Source organism: Leptodactylus fuscus, chromosome 6 (genome assembly GCF_031893055.1).
Source record: "Leptodactylus fuscus isolate aLepFus1 chromosome 6, aLepFus1.hap2, whole genome shotgun sequence".
Lineage (NCBI taxonomy): Eukaryota > Metazoa > Chordata > Amphibia > Anura > Leptodactylidae > Leptodactylus > Leptodactylus fuscus.
The window spans coordinates 55,441,582-55,466,829 of NC_134270.1; the positions used below are offsets into that span (position 1 = coordinate 55,441,582).

A 25,248-nucleotide genomic window follows, 5' to 3' on the forward strand; every position below is an offset into this window, starting at 1 on the left:
TGTTTACTACTACAAGTAGCCACCAGGGTTGAGAAGTTGGTAATCCAAACGACCAACACCAACTCATTATTTCTCACCAGCCGGTTCCAACTGTGACTCCTGCTCTGCCTCCTTCCTAGATAGCTGACAGCTACAGTCAATCAGAAGCAGAAAAGATCCTCTAATGCAGAGGTCCCCAACCACCAGGCCATGGATCACCTTGTACCAGGCCGCAGGATGCTCTTTAAATTCTGGGCAGCGCCTAGTGGGTGCAGCTTGTGTGCAGGGAGAAGGAGCCAATGTGGAGCACCCTGGCAGGGATCTTACTATTCTAGTTAGTTCCCGGCCAGGGCGCTCCTCATTGGAAACTTCACTTTCACACTCCGATTCTTGGGCTCAGTCCGTGTGATTGCCGGATTTTACATCCTATACATAATGTTGTGAGACAGGTACTACTACAGTAGCATCATACCTAAGTATAATGCTAGGAATCCCTTTCCCAGCATAATGTATTGGCCAGTAAATTCGACATTCACATGGATTGAGTATGTATATGCAAATTGTCTATCTTGGAACCGGTCCATGGGGCAAAAAAAGTTGAGGCTGCATCTTGTAGTTCATAGACTTGAAGTGGGTAACTGAGTGACCTGGCATCCGAACACAACTCTCCATAGCCTTCAGATTGGCTTCTCATGGTGACAATTTCTGTCTTAAGTAGCATGGGCAGCCCTAGAGCACAAACCTCTGGTCTAACAAATGAAATACTGTGCAGAAATGAACAGGCATGAGCTCCGTGACCTTTCTTTTTATCATGAAAATGACAACTATCGATGACAAAACAGAACGTTCCTTTCAATTATTACTTGGAATCTTTCCTAACCATACCCTGTTATCATTGTCTTCTAGACTATTTTAGGGGAGACGCGTGAAGAAGATGAGGAGATCCTACCACGCAAAGATTATGAAGTAAGTTTCTCAGATTAAGTCACCTGAAGTCACCTGACCAGTGGTAAATATGGATGTTCTATTGCTAGGCTATGCCATGTGATAGGTGAGGGTCTGAACTCTAGGACCCCCTGGTAATTCTGAGAATGATGGGGCTGCTGCGCTCATTTTGCCCTGTGTGTTCTTCATTTTCTACAGTTTCTCTTCACTAAAGTGTTGTCCTCAGTTCGTGCACAGCCATGTGACTGTGAGCATTGCTGTGCAAGACAAATTTACATGGGGATGCTGTGGAAAATTAGGACTGTGGCTGGATCACTCTCAGTATTGTTGGCAGTCCAAGAGGTCAAACCTCCACCAGTCTTAAAGGGATGGTATATCCTACAGACATTACATTACTTTACAAAATTGGAATAGTCCTTTAAAGATGCATCTACATATAGATTGTATACAGTAAGATGTACAGTGTATGTCATGTCACGATGTATTACTGTGGGTTCTAAGGATAGTGAGAACCAAGGATGCTGCACACCACTGAAGTAAGTGATTTAATAAAAGGATAGAAACTAAGTAAGCTAGTACAATCAAGCAAGTAAAACACATTTGTATACAAGCCTGGGGTGAACCCAGAGTCCCCAAGGTATACAATCAATCATAGATGTTTGCATATCTTAACATTTTATAGCGTTCCAGACTCCCTTCTTAATGTGTGGAACTTTCCAGACGTTGTATATGCATGTTTTGGAATTTAACCCCACACCTTCTTTATCGGACAGTACCAAGACTTTCTAAAAAGCTTAAAACAATTTCTAAGGCTAGGGGGTTGTTCTGCAGCAAAAAAGTGCTGCAGGAAAAAAACGCGGTAGAAACGCATGGTGGTTCTTCCCGCAGCGCTTTAGACAGAAAGTTTGCAGAGGTTTCCTCTGCGGACTTTCTGTTTCAATTATACCTATGGGATAACTGCTGGCATTTCCGTAGAATATAATTGGCATGCTGCGATTTCCAAAACCGGCGTGGTTTTGGAAATCGCAGTGTGTCCACACTGCAGTTTTTCCCACAAAGTGGGCATGGGACTTGCTAGAATCCCATACACTTTGCCCTGACTGTAAAACTCCGTGACCGCTGAGGCCAATCAGTGAAGGGCCTGAATGTCACTACCTTGACATTACGGGTTCTCTTGTTAAGGCTGCTGATTGGCCTCAGCGGTCATGTGACCACTGAGGCCAATCAGCGACTTCAGCACAATGCCAGAAGAGACCTGGTAGAGCAAATGAGTCGGGAGGAGCGGGGCAACAAATGAGCAACTGGGACAGGTGAGTATGCTTTTTTTTTTTTTTAATTTAAGTGCCCCCATCAGATTTAAGCTTTAAAAGTTTATCCTGCACAACCCCTTTAACAACATCCAGTCTGTCTGGGATTTTATGAAGAGACAGAAGGAGTTGATCGAGCCTACATCCACAGAAGATCTGTGCTTGGTTCTCCAAGATGTTTGGACTTTCCTTCATAAACCATGTTCAAGGGTAACTAGAAGAACTGATTCTGTTTTGAAGACAAATGGTGGTCACACCCAACACTGATCTCATTTACATTTCTCTTTTGTTCAGTCACTTCATTTTGTTAATTGACAAAAATAAACTATTAACACTTCTATTTCTGAAGGCGTTCTTACTTTACAGTATGCCTAAACCTTTGCACTGTACTGTATTTTTCCTACTCCACTTTGGTACTTTCTTCTTTCTAATCTTTACTCTTAGACTGTTTATAGGATTGTCTCATACTGACCTCACACACAGTAATCTATGGAAGGGGGAGGAGGAGCTCATTTATTACCGCATTATTTACAGTGATAGTCTTATCTTTAACCACTTCCCGACATCTGCGTAGTAGTATGGTGGATGCTGGGTATTTAAATATGGCAGCCGCTCAGGAGCTGAGCAGCCGCAATAGCTGCCTTGTCTCTACTGTATTATACTGATTGCTGGCATTAGGGCCCCTGGTGCCCTAGTCAAAGCTGATTGAGGTGCAGTTTTGCCAATGGCGCATGGGCACCAGCCATTTTTGGTAGTCAATCTGTGCCATGACTTCTGGCATTTAGTGTATGATCGGCTGCTCTCTGCTGTATTTTGCATTGCATTAGTAATCGGACCACCTGAGGTTTAAATTAAAAAAATTTTAATTTTTTTTAATATTCACATCACCCCCCTTTCCCTAGATAGAATACATATAAAAGTACTGTGAAATACATACACATTAGTTATCCCTGTGTCCAAAAATACCTGGTCTACAAACTTCTAAAAATCTTTTTCTATATGGTGAAAACCGTAACAGCAAAAAAAAACCAGAAATGCCAAACTGACTCTTTTTTTTTTTGCTGTTTCGCCTCTGATAACAATTTGAATAAAAAGTGATCAAAGCAATAGATATTCCCCAAAAAGTACACCTGCCCCATTAAAAATAGATGCCCTATGCATCCCTGTACACAGTCATATAAAAAAGTTACAGGTGTCAGAATATGGTGACGTTAATAAAAAAAAACCAACATTTTTTTTGCAAAGTTTTGTATTTTTGTTAAGTGGATACATTTATTATATAAATTTGTACTATATAAATTTATCTCCGGAATCGTAGCAAAACCTAGAATACAGGTGACCTGTCATTTTGGTTGCACAGTGAACATTGTAAAAATGAAACCTTTAAGAAAGTTGCACAGATGCACTTTGTAGACACAGGTTGTTTTAAAGCAAAACATCCTACTATTGTAGACTTGGTATATGTGCAGGACACTGGTCTTCAGACTGCTGGGTTCAAGAACTTTCCATAAATGAATATTACATGTAAATATAAGAAACTTTGTAACCTATCTAAAGAAATATATTTCCTTCTCCATGCATTAAACTGCTCTCCTCCTTATCTTCACTCAGGCTGTTTATCTTTATAGCAGATCATTACCCTGCACACAGAAGTCTATGGAGAAGGTGGAGGTTGCTGCTGGCAGATTTATTGCCTCATTATGTGAAAAGGAAGACAATAAAAAAACAATGAAAAGTCAATGGAAAAATATTTCAATGACTTTTCTTTAGTTTTTGTTGTTTTCCGTGATGATATCGCACTGCAGTAGTTTAACCAATTGCAGAAGTTTGGGTTAACTTTGCTATATCTGTTTATTAGAGTTTCTTACATTCGCCGGTATTATTAATTTATTTAGGCTAAGTCCCCACGTAGCAGGCCACAGCAAAAAAGCACAACGCTTTTGCATATTTTTCTGCAATGTGTGGATGGGATTTGCTAGAATCTCATCCACATTGCAGTGATTGAAAATGCTGCGGTTTTTGCATTGTTTACGATACATAGGGCCCTGACCTAAAAGCTATTTTACAATGTATAGTATGTTTTAAGACCTCTATTGCTCTCTTGTCACTGTTATGTTCCTTTCACTTGTCATTTTCTCTTTGTCTCTGTGCTGCAGAGTTTGGACTATGACCGTTGCATCAATGACCCCTACCTGGAAGTGCTGGAATCCATTACCCACAAGGTAATAAACTAAAGCACAAGTATTGGAAGTGCCACCTCCAATGCATAACAATTGCTACTGCTCCAATCAGGAGAGCTCCCACGCCAAAGTTACTGGAAAGACACAGAGTTCTCAGATTCCTAGTCCGCTCCCAGCAATCATAGGCTTATATACAACAGTCTTAGTAGCATACCGGATACCATAAACCGTGTCTGCAGTAGTAGAGCAGTGTCATAGAATTTGATATACCATGCTGCAGCCATTCTGTACTATTGTACATCTCTCTTCAGTAGATAAAATATTACATTAGAGATGAAGATTACTGTTTATACAACTTTACAATGTGTCTGTGTAGGCAAACCTCCATAGTACTGCAGCTATGGCCTACACTGATACATTGTAACGAATCCCCAGATCACCGACCAGGACTATATACAGTATAAATGTAAACCATCAATGTTTCCATTAACTGAGATCAAGCAATGAAAAGGAGAGAAGAGTTTCAATTCTACACAGGGGTGAAGAATCTGAGAACTAAAAGTTCCCTATACAAGGATTCACATTATTTATTTATATCCCATTGAATCCAATGTTAATTTGCTGTTTTTTTCCCCTCTATTTGCAGAAGTCCCGACGGTATGAAGCAGTTCGGTGGATCATGGTGTTTGCTATTGGCGTGTGCACAGGACTGGTACATGATTTTTAATGTGTTTTGTTTTTTTTTTCCATTATTTTGTTAATCATATTAATGATTTACTACCAATAGATAATAATTGTTTTGGCTTTGCTGCTAAAAAGTTGTTTAGTTTGTAATGATTATCTCCTACTAACTCGTGATCCGTGTGAGTGCCAGTTTTTCCAGCCTAAAGCGTCTGCAGGGAGAGTGACACCTAGCATCATAGATAACTTTAATGCTTAGGAGTCCCTGCCTCCTTGTTACCTACTGTCCTCAGAGAGATTGTAGTACGGGACAGTATGTTGCTGGAGGCCAGGGACTTGTAAGCATTATAGCTAACTATTACACTTAGGGCTAGTTCACATGCAGAAACCTCCTGCCAGGCGGTTTTCCCCTCCCCTAAAGTGAATGGACTGTAAAAAAAACGCTAGGCGTTTTCGGTTGCGGTTTTTGCCTCCCATTCACTTCTATTGCTTTCCTCAGGTGGAATCCGCCTGAGGAAAGGTCATGTCGCTTATTTTTTCTGCTAGCAGCAAAAAACTCCTAGCAGAAAAACGAAAGCTAGCAGTCTCCATAGACCACCATTGTATGGAGGCAGATTTTGTGGTGAAATCTGCTGTCAAAATCTGTCTCATTGCCCCCGTGTGAACTAACCCTAAAGTCCTTCTCCCTACATACACTTTTCAGGCCTGGAAATCTGGCACTTACATGGACTGAGCTTCACAGGTGAATCTAGGCTTAGCAGGTTTAAAGCCCTATTAGACAGGCCGATATTCAGAACTGTTATTGGCAGCGAGCTCTTATTTCCAATATAAGCCCTGTCTAATTCTGCTGCCTATAATACATCTTTTGTCCTACATTATTGGCGCCACATCCCTCTGTATAATTGTGGCTACTGAAAACATAGGCAGTTCTGCACAAAATAAATTGAAGATATCCATTACCATATGGTTTAAATATAGTAATTCTTAAAGGGGTATTTCCTCCTCAGCCACTAAGTATCTGGATGTCCCTACTACCAGGACAGGAGTTACAGAAACAACCAAGCAGGCTGTGCTACACTATTTCCATAAAAGTGAATGTGAGTTACGGAAATGGTGTAGCACTAGGGGTAAGCTGTTTCTGTACATTCTATTAATTTCTGTGGGAGTTACAGAAATAGAGTAGCACAGTCTGCTTGGCTATTTCCTTAACTTAAAGATGACCTTTCATCAGATTGGGCTATCCCGATCTGTGCCCCAGATAAAGCGCTATCGGTCCCGGTACTGTAGTACTTTACAGTCAGAAGGACGTTTCTGACAGTCAGTCAGGTACGTCCTTCTCCACAGCAGCGCCTATCGCGCTGTACTGTGTGAGTGGACAGGAACGCCCGCTCCCCTCCTGATATTACTCGTCTATGGACGAGCACTGTGAGCAGAGGGAGGGGGTGTTCCTCCCCGCTCACACAGTACAGCGCGATAGGTGCTGCTGTGGAGAAGTACGTACCTGACTGACTGTCAGAAACGCCCTTCTGACTGTAAAGCGCTACGGTACCGGGATCGATAGCGCTTTACCCGGGGCACAGATCGGGAAAGCTGACGGAACTGCCTGTGCCCAATCTGATGAAAGGTCCTCTTTAAAGCCACCCCAGATGCGATGAGGCTAAAGGGACCCTCTAATGTTTTCTGGGACCTGGGGTCTAGCCATTGCTGAGACATGTCAGTAATGTTGATGATGAGTTTATTCTGCATTTGTATTACATGCTGACATCTCTTTCCCTGTTTGCAGGTTGGACTGTTTGTGGATTACTTTGTTCGCCTATTTTCTCAGTTTAAGTTCCGAGTGGTACAAGGCTGTATCCTTCCTCAGTGTAACAGAGTTGCCTGGGTTTTGATATACGGTACTTATGGACCTTTTCCCTGCAATGTGGTTTTACAGGACTGTGTAAAAGGGCCCACTTTATGTTTTCCTTAACACAGTGCCAGCTGTGGAGGACTGTACAGACCGGGGATGCCTTGCCCTCTCTTTACTGGAGCTTCTTGGGTTTAACTTGACTTTTGCCTTCATTGCAACATTATTTGTCCTCATACAGGTAATTTCTCATAAGCTATAAAGCAATATAACATTGAGAGGCAGAGAATCATGAGCATTTCTCTGTCTGTTTTACCTAGCCTGTGGCAGCAGGTTCTGGAATTCCTGAGATCAAATGTTACCTGAATGGTGTGAAGGTTCCCGGTGTGGTCCGACTTAGGACACTCGTCTGCAAAGCTCTGGGTGTTTTATTCAGTGTGTCTGGAGGTAAGACCAGCAGCATATCACATGGTGCGTTAAGACTAAGTTAGACGCTACTTTAGGGTTTAATATAAACATGTTAGTTATACTGCGAATGGTTCACTAGTGGATTAATCTTCAATACGAAAGTTATAGCTGTAGCTGTGTATAATAAAAGCCCTGACTAATTGTGCTGGCAATAATGCATCTTTTGTCCTACATTATTGGCAGCACATCCCTCTGTGCTATCGTGGCATTGCTACCAAAAATGTAGGCAGTTCGGCACAAAATAAATGACAGATCTCTATTACTCAATGCCAGTATTCTACATTAAAGAGGACCTTTCATCAGATTGGGCACAGGCAGTTCCATATACTGCTGGAAAGCCGACAGTGCGCTGAATTCAGCGCACTATCGGCTTTCCCGATCTGTGCCCCGGGTAAAGTGCTATCGATCCCGGTACCGTAACGCTTTACAGTCAGAAAGGCGTTTTTGACAGTCGGTCAGGAACGTCCTTCTCCACAGCAGCGCCTATCGCGCTGTACAGTGTGAGCGGGGAGAAACGCCCCCTCCCTCTGCTCACAGTGCTCGTCCATAGATGAGTATTATCAGGAGGGGAGGGGGCGTTCCTCCCCTCTCACACTGTGCAGCGTGATAGGCGCTGCTGTGGAGAAGGACGTAGCTGACTGACTGTCAGAAACGCCCTTCTGACTGTAAAGCGCTACGGTACGGGGACCAATAGCACTTTACCCGGGGCACAGATCGGGAAAGCCGATAGTGCGCTGAATTCAAAAAGCAAGATATCTTCTTTGCAAAAAAAAATAAAAAAAAAATAATAATAATAATAATAAAATTATCAGTCCATTGCCACCAGGGGGACAAATACAGCCTCTTTCATTTATCAAGAGGTTTCTGCCTTCATTTGGATCATCTGAAGTTTTTAAGTAGGTTGAACTTGATGGGATTAAATGGAACGCTTCTTTTTCTAAAATGAGGTGTCCTGTTTGATCTTGCTGCAGATTCAATGTCTGGTTCAGTTGCAGAACCCAAAGCGTGAGCCTTTTTGATGCCTGAGGCCACCTATAGAAAGGTGCCGCTCCCCACAAATACCTGACCTGGCGATCTTTGCTTCCTTGATGGCAGGCCCCCTTAATTAAAATTATAGGCTACACCCTTGCACCACTTTGCATAGCAAAAAATACCATTATTTGGCCCACACGCAGTATAACTTCCTCCTTATTGGCCCCCCACAGTGTGTTATCCCTTTTACTGACCCCCTCACAGTATAACACCCTCTTTACTGTCCCTCGCAATGTTTTATCACTTTATTGACTCCCACACAATATATTGCTTCTTTACTGGTCCCCATACAGTATATTCCCACCTTTACTGGCTCCCACCACAGTATATTGGGTTTCCTCACACATGAAGTACTAATATACTTTGGGGTCTCCTCAGACCCTAGAGCATATTAAAGGGAGGCCCAAGGGAGGTGAGAAAAAATAACAAAAACCTATACTAACCTTGCCTCGCCTTGCCTCTACTCTCTTGAGCATTTTTGCGGTGTCCTGTGGTCCCCATCATCATCTTCAGGCATCTATCTGATGTCATGCACATCAGGGGTCACCCCTGAGGCCTGAGGTTAGATTAGGTTGTGTTGGGTGTGCCGAGTCTGACGCTCGGCGTTCCCTGTGTGACATCAGACGCAGGGTGGAATAGTCCTGAAGAGGACACAGTGAGACCCGTGGATGCCCAGTAAAGGTGAGTATATCCGTTTGTTGTTTTTACCCACTTCCTCTGGTGATGCACACGTTTAGCCGCTACCTATTCAATTATTCCAGCAAGCAGTGAACTATTTATTTATTTATTTAACTCCCTAATCTGCTGTCATGTCACGTCTGGCCTCCGCTTCTGCCTCCAGGGCATGGATGCTTAAAAATGTTGCAGCGCTCTCTGGCGGAAGAAGTGGAGGTCAGGCTGGACTGGAGTGGTAATCGGTGAGTAAAATTTCAGCTGTTATCACCTGGAGTAAAGCAATAGTTGGTGGCTTTTGTTGAGGCAAAAAAGTTCAGGCTTTTGTTGGATTTCAACATGCCTGATCCTCTTTTTCCCAGGGCAGATAAGAAGAGGTGTCTGACAGCGATTTATTCCCGTCTCCCCATTCTCAACACCGGCTTGGCTGAGCATGCATTTGTTTGGGGGACATAGGTGCTGTATGTTTGAGCAGCAACTAGCTATGGCATATGTAATTATATATATTTATTACATTTTTCTTTACAATTCTTATCTTTTCACAGGACTTTTTGTTGGAAAGGAGGGACCAATGATCCACAGTGGGGCCGTTGTGGGGGCAGGGCTGCCTCAGGTGAGGTCCTCTGACATTGCATGTATGTCTTATGTATTCATATTCCCAAATAAATGAATAATCCAGGCGGCTTTCCAGGTGTCAGGGAAGTTATCAAACAATGCAGTGATGTCATCTACAATGATCCATCTTGTAATGTAGATAGAAATGATTTTGGATAATATCCTTGTATCTGAACCTGTGTTCTTTTCTTTTTAGTTCCAGAGTATTTCCTTCCAGAAGATCCGCTTTGATTTCCCTTATTTCCGCAGTGACAGGTGAGTATTATGGATTTCCATACATCTATTCTGGTGTTGGTTCTAGGACACCATTACTTGATGATTTGTTTCTGTTACCCCATTAAAACCTGCCTACTTTGCGCCTTGAGAACCAAGAATTTTATTATTGCATTATAGGAACCAAAATAATTTTAACAATTTTGCTGTATTCTTTATTTAGGCTTTATTATAGCTAATAGGCAGAAGTTTATGGCAGACTTGGAAGCTTTTGATGGCCCCTTAGCTGCAATTTTGATTCCTCATATCTGATTACATTAGAGGTTGCAGAAGGGTGACATCAGATGTCATGCCGAGTGCATTCGCTGCTACGTGCGTGGGCCTTTGTTCTGCATGCAGTGATTGTCTGGAATAAGGGGTTACAGCTGGTCCCCAGGAATGGAGAACTTACACTTGTGAAGATTAGCAATCACATAACATTTGATCATTTGTTTCACTGACCAGTCTCTACTGATGCAAAAAAAAAAAAAAAAAAAATGATGCTAAAAAGTGATGAAAGTGGATTGACACTTTTCATTTGTTTAAGGATTCAATATTAAATAAAAATGGATCGGTTTCTGTCTTTGTTTTTTTTTTTCTTTTTGTAGGACACAAGTGTGTGGCATGTCCTCCTTTTCTGTCCTACAGAAACCGATCTATGACTGGTCATGAATTTTCATTTGTTTTAATTCATTTTTAGCATCTGTTTTTTATAATTGTGAAACTGATAGGTTAAACTGATTATCAAAACGTGATGTGAATGGTCCCTTACTTTGATGGGGTTGGAGGAGAAGGGAGTCATAAATCATAGAATTGTAATCATTGCTATTGTTTTTAGGGACAAGAGGGATTTTGTGTCAGCTGGAGCTGCTGCAGGGGTGGCTGCTGCTTTTGGAGCTCCTATTGGGGGAACATTGTTCAGTTTGGAAGAAGGGTCAAGCTTCTGGAATCAGGGGCTTACTTGGAAAGTGGTAAGTAGGATGTGTCATCTACTTGTGATAAATAGGGCTAAATGATTTAGACATTAGTGCTGATTGTATAGATATTAGGTATACGTCTGTTTTCCATGTGTAGTATATACACATCAGAGTAGATCATGAAGTGTGTGAGTTTTGGTGAGAGGTATGGACTCGTAGGACAGGGATGTATTACCACTTTATAAATCTTTGCTCCATCTGGGATATGCAGTTCAGTTCTGGGCACAAGAAGTTTAAATGGGAAGTTCATAGATGGCATGGCTTAGAGTTAGAAAAGGTACAAAGCAGAACCACAGAAATGATGTGGGGCGTGGGATGTCTCAGATTAAAAGAACTAGTATTATTTGGTCTTGAGAAGAGACTGGGTAACATGATAAACCTGTATAAATATGTAAAGGGACCATACAAACAATATGAGGAAAAGCTGTTCCAAGTAAAATCCCTTTGCCTGGAGAACAAAAGGTGTATTCTCCAGACATAAAGCTTCTTTGCCATAAGATCTGTGACCCTATGAAATCACCTACCCCAGGAGCTGGTCACAGCTGCCAGCTTCAGCAAAAGCTTAGATACCTTCAGCAAAATAACATAAACTCCTATGTAAATGTATGGAATACTTGCACATTTATCCAGTATGATAAAAACTTGAGATCTAGGAGGATACTGTATTTACCAGTCTGTCCTCTTTAGGATTTCCTACCTTCTTCTGGATCAAAATGGGGAAACAGTGTAGTACAGTTTGTCATACTTCTTCCCTTCACCCACTACTTCTCCCATCCCTAGGATCTTAATGGACATGTCTTTTTTCATCAGTACTAACTATATAAACTATGTGGATCTGACTTATTAATTCTCTTATCTTGTCAGCTCTTCTGCTCCATGTCTGCCACATTTACATTGAATTTCTTCCGATCTGGGATTCTGTTTTCAAGTTGGGGATCATTCCAAGTTCCTGGTCTGCTGAATTTTGGAGAATTCAAGGTGCGTAGGTGTACATTTACATCCTTATCTGTACTTATATAAAACAGACTGTTCTGCAAAAAATATCCTTCCGTGTAAAATACACTTTACATATACGTAGTACACAAATGTGTTGTAACTGTATCATGTATTATTCACAACCTTTGCTGGGTATGAGCTGGGCATTTGTGTGATCAGCCCTGACGTTTTTGAGGGTTTATACACCAGCTATTACAATCATGTATTCACTATAGATCATCCGTTTTGGAATAATGATTCAGGCTGTAAACTCTTTTGGGTTAGCAATATAATGTTTGTATATAGTGACTCCACCAGCAGAATAGTGAGCGCAGCTCTGAGGTATAAAAGAAGATGCAACTCTGTAATGCAATATATCACATTGAAACCAATAGGGAAAAAAAGCAGCCCATTCATTTCTATGGGGAGCGCACGTATGCCGGCTCCCATTGAAATGAATGGGATCTGCTTTGTACGCGCTGATTCTGAACGTGTTTTAACGTTCAGAATCAGTCAGCGTATACTCAGTGTGAATGCACCCTTTAGTTGGCTTACTTTGACCCAAAATTTTTAGACACTATTTTGCCATATCGTGGCACATTTAACCTATGCCCCCTTTTTCTGAAAAGCTACACCGCATATCAAAACTTTTTAGCTCAAACTAGATTCTCCATACTATGCCAATATCCACAATAGTAAATCTGGGCCTGCCGAATAATGAGTGCCGTTCTGTACTATAATGCAGGCTGTAACTCAAGACCAGTACAACATGTACAGTATATACAAGGTATAAATAATGTCATGCATTTACAAACTGACTTAATTTCATTGTGTCAATTCATTTTATATGGAAAGGTGAATACATGCCTAGACTGGTTACCCATATAGAAAATTCTCAGATATTAGAAGTATAAGGTGAAAAAGTGCCATAAAACTGAATATCATTCATTGACAGCAAGCAAAGATCTCTAAAATATTGAGAGAAGAAGCTATATATCTAAAATGATTAATCTTTACTTAAAGTCAGAAAACCCCTTTAAGGAATGCAGTTTTTGGTTTATGTAGAGCTCCTCTTTAGGAGAGTTTGCAATAATGGGGGAGAGAGATTTTCCAGTGTATCTTGTTCATAAAATATTAATATTCTTTAGTTTGCTGTGTTTCTTTCTTAGTGCTCTGACTCTGATAAGAAGTGTCACCTGTGGACAGTGTTGGATTTGGCCTTCTTCATTATTATGGGGGTGATTGGAGGGTTGCTTGGAGCCATGTTTAACTGCTTGAATAAGAGACTGGCAAAATATCGGATGAAGAATGTGCACCCCAAGCCAAAGCTTATCAGGTAGATGTGCCGCCCACTGCCACCGAGTTCTCCAAATACATTTGTATATGACGCCAGGATACTACGTCTTCTCTTTCAGGGTTTGTGAGAGTCTCTTAGTCTCTTTAGTCACCACCGTCATTGTCTTCGTGTCATCGATGGTCCTGGGAGAATGTCGGTCGTTGTCTCCCACTGATGACTGGAATAACAGCACCATCGCCATACAGGTACTGAATGTATGCTGCTATGTACAATATGGAAATAAACATTCCTTACGATTCCTGTTCTACATTTTCAGTATTACGGAGACTGCGATGCAGATGTGAACCTAGCCTAATTTTTTTAAACCAAAAGAAAACTTGAATAATACATCTAAATGCTTAGCACTGCGGTGTTTGAGTTATGCCTTCCATTCTAATCCAGAGTCTTTTCAGATACTGGTTTAGCTCCACTCTGTTGTCAGACACACAACCTTACTGATCAGCTTTGTGGCAAGTTTTAATTGGCAAAAATAAGAGATTAAGTGACTGAGCAATAGAGAAGTTCTAGAAGTGATGATCTGATAGACCGCCACATAGAGCCCTGATCTAAACATCATCCAGTCTGTCTAGGATTACATGGAGATACAGACGGTCTGAGCAAACCTATAGTCATAGAAGATCTGTGCTTAGTTCTCCAAGAACTTCCCTGCCATGTTCTTTCAAAAACTATCTAGACCAATTGATGGATGGCAGAGGGATGGTTACACCAAATAATGACATGATTTAGTTTCTTCTTTTGTTCATTCACTTTGATTTTTGTTACAAGACATAAATAATCTATTAACACTTCTATTTTTGAAAGCATTCTTAATTTACAGCATTTTGTCCACATTCTTAATTGACACCGTTTTGTCCTGCCTAAAACCTTTGCACAGTACTATATATTATTACCTTGGTGTATGCTGAAGTTTCTTATCTGCCCTAGATTGATACACTGTGTCTTCTTAGGTCTCCTCTTCTGATGAAGTCAATTCTAGCATTAAAACATTCTTCTGCCCTAACAACACCTACAATGACATGGCCACGCTCTTCTTCAACCCCCAGGAGTCGGCCATCTTGCAGCTCTTCCATCAGGATGGTTAGTCTTCAGAAGTCTGCTATTCTGCCAGTTTGGCACATGGGGCCATTCATAATGGTTGTGTGAAGTGTTCTGTCCATCTCTTGTGTTACAGGCACTTTCAGTCCAGTCACTCTGTCTTTCTTCTGCTGTATGTACTTCCTCCTGTCTTGCTGGACATTTGGGATGTCTGTTCCCAGTGGTCTCTTTGTCCCTTCCTTGCTCTGTGGAGCAGGCTTTGGTCGCTTGGTTGCTAACCTACTGAAAAGGTAGACTATACACCGGCGGATCTTTCATTGTACCATGGCTGGGGCTTTGAATGGTAACTTTCTGCATCTCTTTCCTAGTTACTTAGGATTAACTCACATCTACTCTGGAACATTTGCCCTGATCGGTGCGGCTGCTTTTCTGGGTGGAGTGGTCCGCATGACGATCAGCCTGACTGTCATCCTTATTGAATCCACCAATGAGATCTCTTATGGATTACCTATAATGATCACACTTATGGCAAGTAGTAAAGCAACCAGTTTTGTTTAACAATTGAAATTTTTTTATATACTGTTCAGTTGTCTGATCAGTTGTTCTTCCAGTGGTGTTCATTTACCAGAGTTAGATTATATCCACCCTAAGTCACTAAATTTTTTTGTATTTTTCTATTTAGGTTGCCAAGTGGACTGGTGACTTCTTCAACAAAGGCATCTATGATATCCATGTGGCCCTGAGAGGTGTTCCCCTGCTGGAGTGGGAGACAGAGGAGGAGATGGACAAGTAAAGGGCTTATTATATTTATTTATTATATTAAAAGATTTTAGAAGTGTTTCAGGCACTCGCTGAACAGTACGGGGTATATCCAGCCTTAGGTCAGCCGATACCATTCCCTGTATGTGTAGATGGGTGGTCCATAGTAGCATCTCCTCTCTGATCTGTCAGATTTTGCGAGACTTTTCCCCTCAATCATGCAAATGTCTGTGCCTGCAGATTGAGAGCTTGTGACATCATGGAGCCGAATCTGACCTACGTGTACCCTCACACTCGTATCCAATCCTTGGTCAGCATTCTGCGCACAACTGCCCATCACGCCTTTCCCGTGGTGACTGAGAACCGAGGAAATGAAAAAGAATTTATGAAAGGAAACCAGCTGATCAGCAACAACATCAAGTTTAAGGTGTGTGACGGGGACATGAAAAGTGCAAATTCATCGAAATAATGGTTACTCATATAATGAAAAGTGCTGCAAATTAGTTTACATAATAAGGGAACATTCCTTTTCAGATTCATGTCAGAATAGGTTCACATCTGTGTTAGACTCTCTGTAGGAGATTCAACCACAGAGTCCACCTATAATCGGTGGAGAGATAAGTTTGTCTTTTCTCTCCACTAGTTTCAGTATAAACCCCAAGTGTGCTTGGGTATCTGCTTTTTCGAGGAGCCGAACGACGAAGAGCAGCACGCTAGTGAATGGCCTGATCTGAAAAATTGAGAACGCCTTTATTTATCCAGAGCATTGTCTTTCTGTGTATAGAAGTCTAGTATCCTGACCCGGGCAGGCGAGCAGCGGAAGAGGAGCCAGTCTATGAAATCTTACCCATCAAGCGAATTACGGAACATGTGTGATGAGCACCTGGCTGCCGAAGAACCGGTGGAGAAAGAAGACATGCTGCAGCAAATGTTAGAACGGAAGTAAGGAAATTTCTGTGACTGTACTGACGTGTCATGTCCTAATAGAATATGCTACTTTCCACTAGGTTTTGAATAACTTTATTCAATATTCATAGCCTTCTATGTACACACATTGATGTTGGCAGGGTAGTCTGGACTCTCCACTGTCTGATTTACTCATCTTTTTACACAAATCCTCAGCCTGTTCTTTTGGTTCATTAACAGTTGTCTGTGTCATATCATTTAGAGTGAAAAGCTACCTATAGAGTCACTGTCATAGCAGCCATTAAAGGGGCTCTATCAGCAAAATTTTGCTGATAGAGCCCCACATATGTGTGAATACCCTTTAAAAAGGCTATTCAGGCACCGCTAAAGTTATATTAAACTACTTCCCCCCGTTTTAAAATAAAACCCTAAAAAAGAATATGTTAATCTTATCTACCGTGCATGGTGGACGGGCATTCAGGGTCCACCGTCATCTTCATCCACACCTCCTCTTCCAGTGATGTTCTCGGGTCCCGTCTTCCTCTGGCGCTCGCGAACTGCCATTGATAAAAAATTGCGTGGCTGCATGCGCAATAGCATGCTGCTACTACTGCTGCTACTGCGCATGCACCCACGCCATTTTTTTTATCAATGGCAGTTCGCGAGCGCCAGAGGAAGACGGGACCCGAGGACATCACTGGAAGAGGAGGCGTGGCTGAAGATGACGTCGGACCCTGAATGCCTGTGCACCGTGCACGGTAAATAAGATTAACATTCTTTTTTAGGGTTTTATTTTAAAACGGGGATGGGGGGGTAGTTTAATATAACTTTAGCGGTGCCTGAATAGCCTATTCACGCATATGTGGGGCTGTATCAGCAAAATTTTGCTGATAGAGCCCCTTTAATGGTTGTCACCCAGCTTCAGGTGACCAAGAAAACTCAAAAGCAATTGAAAGTATTATGTAGACCTGAAGTCAAGTAACTATTATAACCAATGGTATTACTGTGTTCCCAGGTACACCCCTTATCCTAACCTGTACCCTGATCAGTCGCCTAGTGAGGAGTGGACCATGGAGGAGCGCTTCCGACCTCTGACGTTCCACGGCCTCATTTTGCGCTCCCAGTTGGTCACGTTGTTAGTGAGGGGAGTCTGTTACTCTGAGACGCAGTCTGTAAGTTCCTTAACACTAATATTAGGCATTTTTCCATATACTCCCCCCTTAGAGCAGCTTCATTCCTGTCTGTATATATCTGTGATCATCCATGTTGAGGGTCTGTATTTGTGATCTGTAATAGATTCTTTATGTTGATCCTGTAGAGTACCAGCCAGCCACGCCTTTCCCATGCTGAAATGTCAGAGGATTATCCACGTTATCCTGACATCCATGATGTCAACCTGACACTCCTCAATCCACGAATGATTGTGGTAAGAATATGGACTCCTCCAGCTGCAATGCCTACATTTAGTAATGAATTTACCCCAGACTCTGTTCTGAGGGGGCTACAATAGGGTGCTTGTCAGGCAGTAAATATGTTGAACTGATCTTATGGCACATTTATGACTTTATATATAGCCATGATATCCGAACCCAGGGATATATTACCATGCCAAAGTAAATTTGGTATGTATCAGTACATAGCATTACTATTCAGGAGTTTTTAAAAACCGACTGGGAGTTGTATTAGTGCAGTGACACAATATTCCCAAAAAGAGGTACAGTAAGGAATAGGCTGAATAGAATTTGTAACAGCTTGATAGAAGAGGACATCTTGGAAATTTTTGCTGGTGATGTAGCAAAAGACTGGAGTCAACTCATTGAGGTCTATGGTAATCAGAGCCGCACCTTCCATGAGGCGACCTGAAGCAACCGCTTCAGGCGGCGCTATGTCAGGACCCCAGGGAGGGCGGCATCTTTGATTACCTAAGCCAGTCCAGGACAAGCTGTCCTGGACTGGCTTATCACCGAGCGGTGGTTTGGGGAGGCCACTGGAGCAGCGCTGCTCCAGCAGCCTCCCCTCACGCTCAGGCAGAGAGCAGGTCCTCTCCGTGCCTGCTCTCTGCCTGCGAACGGCGCTAAGCCCCGCCCCCTTCACTCCGCCACACCCCCTCCGCTCCGCCCCCTCCTCCCGGGGGGGGGGGGGGCGCTTTCTGTAATTCGCCTCGGGCGGCGAAAGGGGTAGGTTCACCCCTGATGGTAATAATAATAATAGTAATAATAATTTTATTTCTATGGTAGTTTTCTAGACGTGTTCTGCGTAGAGAGGCAGAGTGGATAAGCCTTGGCATAGTTTATTACTCAGGCCCAAGATCATCTACCCTATTCCATCCAGCTTTATGTTGTCTTTCTTATTTCACAGGACGTCACTCCCTACATGAACCCATCCCCGTTTACGGTGTCACCAAACACCCCTGTCTCCCAGGTGTTTAACCTATTCAGAACCATGGGTCTTCGGCATCTGCCAGTGGTGAATGCAGTAGGGGAGGTAAGGTATTATAATGTTGAACAATTTGCAAGTTTTTTTTCATATCAAAATGTGATGTTATTGACAAACCCAGATCTGCTACATCTGCTGGTTTAAATGGAAGGTTGAGAATAATTTTACTGGGTGATTTCCATTTACATTTCTGCCATATACAGTCCTATGAAAAAGTTTGGGCACCCCTATTAATCTTAATCATTTTTCGTTCTAAATATTTTGGTGTTTGCAGCAGCCATTTCAGTTTGATATATCTAATAACTGATGGATACAGTAATATTTCAGGATTGAAATGAGGTTTATTGTACTAACAGAAAATGTGCAATATGCATTAAACCAAAATTTGACCGGTGCAAAAGTATGGGCACCCTTATCATTTTATTGATTTGAATACTCCTAACTACTTTTTACTGACTTACTGAAGCACAAAATTGTTTTTGTAACCTCACTGAGCTTTGAACTTCATAGCCAGATCTATCCAATCATGAGAAAAGGTATTTAAGGTGGCCAATTGCAAGTTGTTCTCCTATTTGAATCTCCTCTGAAGAGTGGCATCATGGGCTACTTAAAACAACTCTCAAATGATCTGAAAACAAAGATTGTTCAACATAGTTGTTCAGGGGAAGGATACAAAAAGTTGTCTCAGAGATTGAACCTGTCAGTTTCCACTGTGAGGAACATAGTAAGGAAATGTAAGAGCACAGGGACAGTTCTTGTTAAGCCAAGAAGTGGCAGGCCAAGAAAAATATCAGAAAGGCAGAGAAGAAGAATGGTGAGAACAGTCAAGGACAATCCACAGACCACCTCCAAAGAGCTGCAGCATCATCTTGCTGCAGATGGTGTCACTGTGCATCGGTCAGCAATACAGCGCACTTTGCACAAGGATAAGCTGTATGGGAGAGTGATGAGAAAGAAGCCGTTTCTGCACTTACGCCACAAATAGAGTTGCCTGAGGTATGCAAAAGCACATTTGGAGAAGCCAACTTCATTTTGGAAACAAAGATTGAGTTGTTTGGTTATAAAAAAAAGGCGTTATGCATGGCGTCCAAAAAGAAACAGCATTCCAAGAAAAACACTTGCTACCCACTGTAAAATTTGGTGGAGGTTCCATCATGCTTTGGGGCTGTGTGGCCAATGCCGGCACCGGGAATCTTGTTAAAGTTGAGGGTCACATGGATTCCACTCAGTATCAGCAGATTCTTGAGAATAATGTTCAAGAATCAGTGACGAAGTTGAAGTTACGCCGGAGATGGATATGTCAGCAAGACAATAATCCAAAACAACGCTCCAAATCGACTCAGGCATTCATGCAGAGGAACAATTACAATGTTCTGGAATGGCCATCCCAGTCCCCAGACCTGAATATCATTGAACATCTGTCGGATGATTTGAAGCGGGCTGTCCATGCTCGGCGACCATCTAACTTAACTGAACTTGAATTGTTTGTCCAAAATACCTTTATCCAGGAACTGATTAAAAGCTACAGGAAGCGACTAGAGGCTGTTATCTTTGCAAAAGGAGGATCTACTAAATATTAATGTCACTTTTCTGTTGAGGTGCCCATACTTTTGCACTGGTCAAATTTTGGTTTATTGCATAGTGCACATTTTCTGTTAGTACAATAAACCTCATTTCAATCCTGAAATATTACTGTGTCCATCAGTTATTAGATATATCAAACTGAAATGGCTGTTGCAAACACCAAAATATTTAGAACTAAAAATGATTAAGATTAATAGGGGTGCCCAAACTTTTTCATAGGACTGTATAAGGGACCCGTCACTGATCAGCCTGGCCTGATGGTGTCCCTCTGTCCAGCTCTTTCCCAATGACCCTTGCGACTACATGAGCAGGATTTGTTCACTTATTGCATCCTCTGACTAGAAGCAACTATTGTTTCCATTCACTGACTGCAAGTGGCAATGGTGTATTTTTAGTAATTTTAAAAGTTTGATACTTCTTACATTAACTCAATTTCAGGATTTATATTTTATTTGTTGACCATGTTATGCCCGGTTCACACATACTGATGTGTTCCATCCGTAAGGGTCCGCATGAATCGTTTGTGCAGGCAGTGCGCGGCAAGCACACGGTCCCCATTATAGTCTATGGGGCCCGTTTGCTTGAACTGCACAGCACTTGCAGTTGCGCTTGTGTTCTGTCCATAGGGGTCCTCATGCGGACTCTTATGGACGGAACACATCAGCATATGTGAACCAAGCCTTACCCCTCTAAGCTTTGCACTCTGGTATAGAAAGGATTAAAACAACCTGCTGCTCAGGATTCACGAGCCACACTATGTACCTGGATGTAGCTATAGCCACATCCTATGCCCTGCTGGCCGTAGATTCACTTACAGGTGGATATCATTACTGTTCATACGGTAACTGCAAATCTGCACAGTCTGATATGATATACAGCTGAAATTAATCCTGAAATATAAAATGAAGGCAACAGTGTTCAGGGACTAGATGCAGATATATAAGGCTGGGTTCACATGGTGCTTTTTTAATTAAGAACTGCATGCTTTTCTCTAACTGCTGCGATGAGTGGGACATCTTACTGTCCATTTCACTGGCATGCTAATGGTTATTAAGTTGAAAAACTCAGCTGAAATATGCAATGGTTTTCTGCAATTTAATAAGCATGCGGGTCTTAATTTAAGAAGCACCATGTGAACCCTGCCTAAGAATAGGTCCACACACACTGATTGCGGCACACAGACAGGAAATGGGCGCATGATTTTGTTGGAAAAATGTAGGTATAATATAAATTGTGTGTAGCTAGACTGTGTGGACATACCTTAAATCTTTTCCTGTCTGCAAGATTTGGGATTTTTTGCCCTTTACAGATTACACAGCTTCAAGGGAACAATATTAACAAGGATCTTTTAATATCGACATGTAACATTTTGAATTTGTGCATAGGAACGGCTTAAGTGACAGGCTGGTATAGGGTTAATAAAGAGCTCCTTTGTTTAATAGGGTAGTGTGCACATAGAGAGATTTCCTTTTCAGATTGGTATCAAAGGATTGACGCATGTGCACACGTACAGAAGAGTTTTTGCTGTGCGCCTATGAATCATGGGAAATTTTTTTTGACAAAAGCATGTCTCCTGTTGCAACTATGTGGCTATGTATTATAATAGTGTCCATTTGGTTACATACATGTACCTAAAGTTTGGAAGGGATTGTGGGAGGATCGGCACACTCAGTCGTATGTATTATGCTTTGGTTGCACAATTCGTTTCTTATGTGACTGTCATTGGATTATATGTTCAGGTTTATTCCTGGCTATGTAATACAGATAGGACCCATACATGAATTACCCAGATGAAGCTGTATTAACAGCATTGTGTATTTGCCTTTTGTGTTGGTATATTACGTTTCCTACATTATGGTAGGGATTTGATGATGTCAGAGGGAATCTCATTGTACATTGTCCTTGGGGTCGATGGTATTTTACCAATGTCTTGTGAATGGACTTTTACTTAAGTCGGGCAAGTGTAGTTGCACTGTGTGTGCTCATTGTTAAATAGCTTTTATCCCTGCTGGGGTTAGCTTTGTACATTTATATGGGTCTTTTTCTGTAACAAAGTCAACTTTGAGAACTATGGAGCTGCAGATTTCTTTGTTTTTCAGTACTCTGCAAGCTGGTACTAAAAACTAAATATAATAAAGAGTTGTAATGTGTATTTTTCTATAATAAAACACTGTATTTATACACAACCAGCAGCCCCTTAAACTTCTACACTATGCCTGTGGCCTTCTCTTCATGCAGTACTAGATTTGGAACACTAGGCGGCAGCAAACTCCTAGATATCATTGCAGTTAGAGTTCCCCGACTAACAGATATCTCTTGTTTTTCCTTCTAACAGATAGTCGGAATAATAACGCGGCATAATTTAACCCATGAATCCCTCCAAGCTCGACTGAGGCAGCACTACATGACCTCCTGATATTGCCGTCCAACCTGAACTAGGAACTCACCAAGGAACTGGAACCTACAGTTGCTCTCATCCGGGGAGTTGAGCTTTCCAAAGACTCCTAGCTTGGGTTCTGCCATATTGAAGATGGGTTCTTGTTATCACTCCAGTGCCGGCCCACTCCAACTCTCCTTTTTCTGCACCTTTTTACCTTATATAAGCTACGATCATCTTTCTGTTAAGTACTGCTATATATTCTTGGAGGAAGTTACAGTTAGCATGAGAACAAGCTATTCCAGTTTTAAAGGGACCCTCCAGCCGCTGAATGTTACACCCATCCTGTGTGTCTGTACATAAGTCTCAGTGCTTCTCCTGTTACTGCTGGTCTAATATGGAGAGGCACAGATCTAGGGCCATAGTTGGCTCATGTCTTATATATGTAAATGAATGAGAACTAGTTAGTCCTCAAGGTATCCAGTACATATACAATTAGGCTGAACACAGGACTGGTTAAGCTGGTCCACGCATCTGTATTCATAAAACAATACCTTCCAGCCTATTGACACCGGGATCATAATTTTCCATTTTGTTTTCTGTTACATATTATTTTACTTTGTGCACGTAATTCGGCTTCCCATGTGGACAATGAAAGTGTCGCAGTCCAACTAAGAACAAAGTATATAATTCTCATTTAAAGGTGAAGTTCAGTCATTATAATCTTTTAACATGTCTTGGATGAATCTAAGCTCTCTACACAATGTGAAGAGTATCTATAGCAAACTACAGGCCCTTTGGTACTACTTAGAGACTTCTGCTACTAGGGATCTTTTAGGAAGCTGGCTGGAAAATGCCACCAAATTGCAGCAAAGTAAAATCCATTGCATCTAGTGAGTTGTATATGATGATATATAAATTTTCATTATAATACAAGGTAATACCTAGCTGTAAAATGAAAAAGACAAACCAAAAACACCACAAACGTGTGTGAGACCAGATGAGTTCAAATTTTAGAAGTCTATTTGACAGATAATATGCGTCATTCTGCCCATCCGGTAGGATTCCTCATGCCTTGCCTGCCAAATTTCTGGTATACAAGGCATGAAAAAGTTGCATGTTTTCTGCAAAAAAATTGCAACTTTTTTGCTACTCCACCGCTCTTTTGAAAGATGGCCGGGCCAATTTATGACAATGTGTTCACCTCCTCATAAATAAGGTGCATTCTCTGGGGACACAAAAGATATGAGGACAGGCACTGAATATATGTGTATATATATATATATATATATATTCATAAATCTTAACCATGAAAGCATTGCAAACCATTATCAGAACTTATAACTGATGCCCATACTGTTTCTCCACAACACATGCCCTGGCATTTGCTTGCATGAGCCGGTGACAACCCTAGATCTCCAAAATCCTATGTGATCTGCTGGTTCCCGGTAGATGACACATTCCTATGCATCAGTGGCTGCTGAAGCCCCTGAAGTTCAGTGGATGGTTCACAGGTTAGGAAAGCGATCAGACATTCCTATTATTTCTTTTGCCATTATTAATCTGCTGTCTTGAATAGATCGATCATGTTTACTTCATGTTCTCCCTACCACAGTGCTAGGCAATTGTGGCAGGCTTCCTGGGTATTCTGGAATTTGTTGTCCCTTAGCGATCAGCAAGCCATGGGGTAGTAAATCCCGAATTCTATCCTTTAATAAAATGTTTACAGTACATTATTCATAGTCTCCTCTGTAGCGCACCATACCCAGGAGACTTAAGGGGGAATTCAACCCAATCCTGGATTCCCCCCTCTTATATAGGTTCCTTAGCTTCTTTTCTGTGCTTGGCTTTCAGAAGGCTTATCTCTGAAACCATGTTGTCAGAGCCATCTCTTGTCCCTGTCTAACCAGTTCCAGGTCCTGCCATATTGCACAGAATCCTGCAGACTTTTAGGTACTGTGCTGAGCCTTTACATTCTTAGACTGGGAAGGTGAAGTCCGGCAGCAGTTTTTCCATGCTCCTTCATTCACTGCTCATATCACAAAACAGACCCCATTTGATATTCCTGATAGGCTGCTGGTAAGTAAACTTTTTGGTGTGAGATCTGAAAAGATTCCGCATAAAACTGAACATTCACTTATAAAGTCTCTGTGTATAACAATCCCTTTGACCATAAATGTGTGTACTTCAGGGCACGGCAGATGCCACATTACTCATATGATGAATATGCAAGTAATATTTTGGACCAATGCTTTTCTTTTTTTTCTTTTCAATGGCAGAACATTTATTTTTGCTAAAATGTCATGGAAATCTGTCATCTAGACTTTGTACTGCTGCCGTGCGCTCCGCGGGCATTCGTTTCCATGCTGCTAAGAAAATGGTCATTTTGTTTTTTAAGGTTGCAGTTGGTTAAGTAGAAGTATTAACTGTTTAATACCCTGACATGTTTGGTTACTGCAAAGCTTGGGATCATTGTACGATACCTAAACCTGTATATGCTCCAGTGCATCTGAAGGGTAACAAGCGCTGGTGACAAAGTTCATACATCGGAGGAGATTTATTAAGATTAATGCCCCCAGAATTCACTCTGGATTTCTGTGACTAGTAGGTAAATAAGCTTTGATACAGTCTAAGGGTGCATTCACACGATGTCTTTTGGCACGTAATGCGGCACGTAGACGCCACGGGAGCTTTTGCGGGCCGTATACGCTCCCGTTGATTTCAATGGGAGCTGGGACTGTATACGCGGCGCTATTTTGCAGCCGTGGTTTTGCAGCGCACATTACGTGCCAAAAGACATCGTGTGAATGCACCCTTAGACATGAAACAGTGTCAGTCACTGTGATAAATCTGGTGCATTTTACG

At 41.8% G+C, this 25,248-nt stretch overlaps 1 protein-coding gene across 1 annotated transcript in view; it reads left to right on the top strand.

Moving 5' to 3' along the window:
- Window positions 1-25,045, top strand: part of CLCN6 (chloride voltage-gated channel 6) — a 31,365-nt gene extending 6,320 nt beyond the window's left edge. Inside the window, exons 2-23 of the mRNA XM_075279997.1 lie at window positions 886-945; window positions 4,388-4,453; window positions 5,058-5,123; window positions 6,876-6,942; window positions 7,073-7,179; window positions 7,259-7,385; window positions 9,656-9,723; window positions 9,922-9,980; window positions 10,816-10,948; window positions 11,819-11,932; window positions 13,099-13,265; window positions 13,345-13,471; window positions 14,234-14,363; window positions 14,458-14,611; window positions 14,690-14,849; window positions 15,004-15,110; window positions 15,321-15,507; window positions 15,865-16,022; window positions 17,002-17,158; window positions 17,305-17,412; window positions 18,345-18,470; window positions 22,342-25,045. Of these exons, the coding sequence (XP_075136098.1) occupies window positions 886-945; window positions 4,388-4,453; window positions 5,058-5,123; window positions 6,876-6,942; window positions 7,073-7,179; window positions 7,259-7,385; window positions 9,656-9,723; window positions 9,922-9,980; window positions 10,816-10,948; window positions 11,819-11,932; window positions 13,099-13,265; window positions 13,345-13,471; window positions 14,234-14,363; window positions 14,458-14,611; window positions 14,690-14,849; window positions 15,004-15,110; window positions 15,321-15,507; window positions 15,865-16,022; window positions 17,002-17,158; window positions 17,305-17,412; window positions 18,345-18,470; window positions 22,342-22,422 (2,529 nt within the window). The 3' untranslated portion in view covers window positions 22,423-25,045. The remainder of the gene's footprint in view (window positions 1-885; window positions 946-4,387; window positions 4,454-5,057; window positions 5,124-6,875; window positions 6,943-7,072; window positions 7,180-7,258; window positions 7,386-9,655; window positions 9,724-9,921; window positions 9,981-10,815; window positions 10,949-11,818; window positions 11,933-13,098; window positions 13,266-13,344; window positions 13,472-14,233; window positions 14,364-14,457; window positions 14,612-14,689; window positions 14,850-15,003; window positions 15,111-15,320; window positions 15,508-15,864; window positions 16,023-17,001; window positions 17,159-17,304; window positions 17,413-18,344; window positions 18,471-22,341) is intronic.
- Window positions 25,046-25,248: the final 203 nt, after the last annotated feature.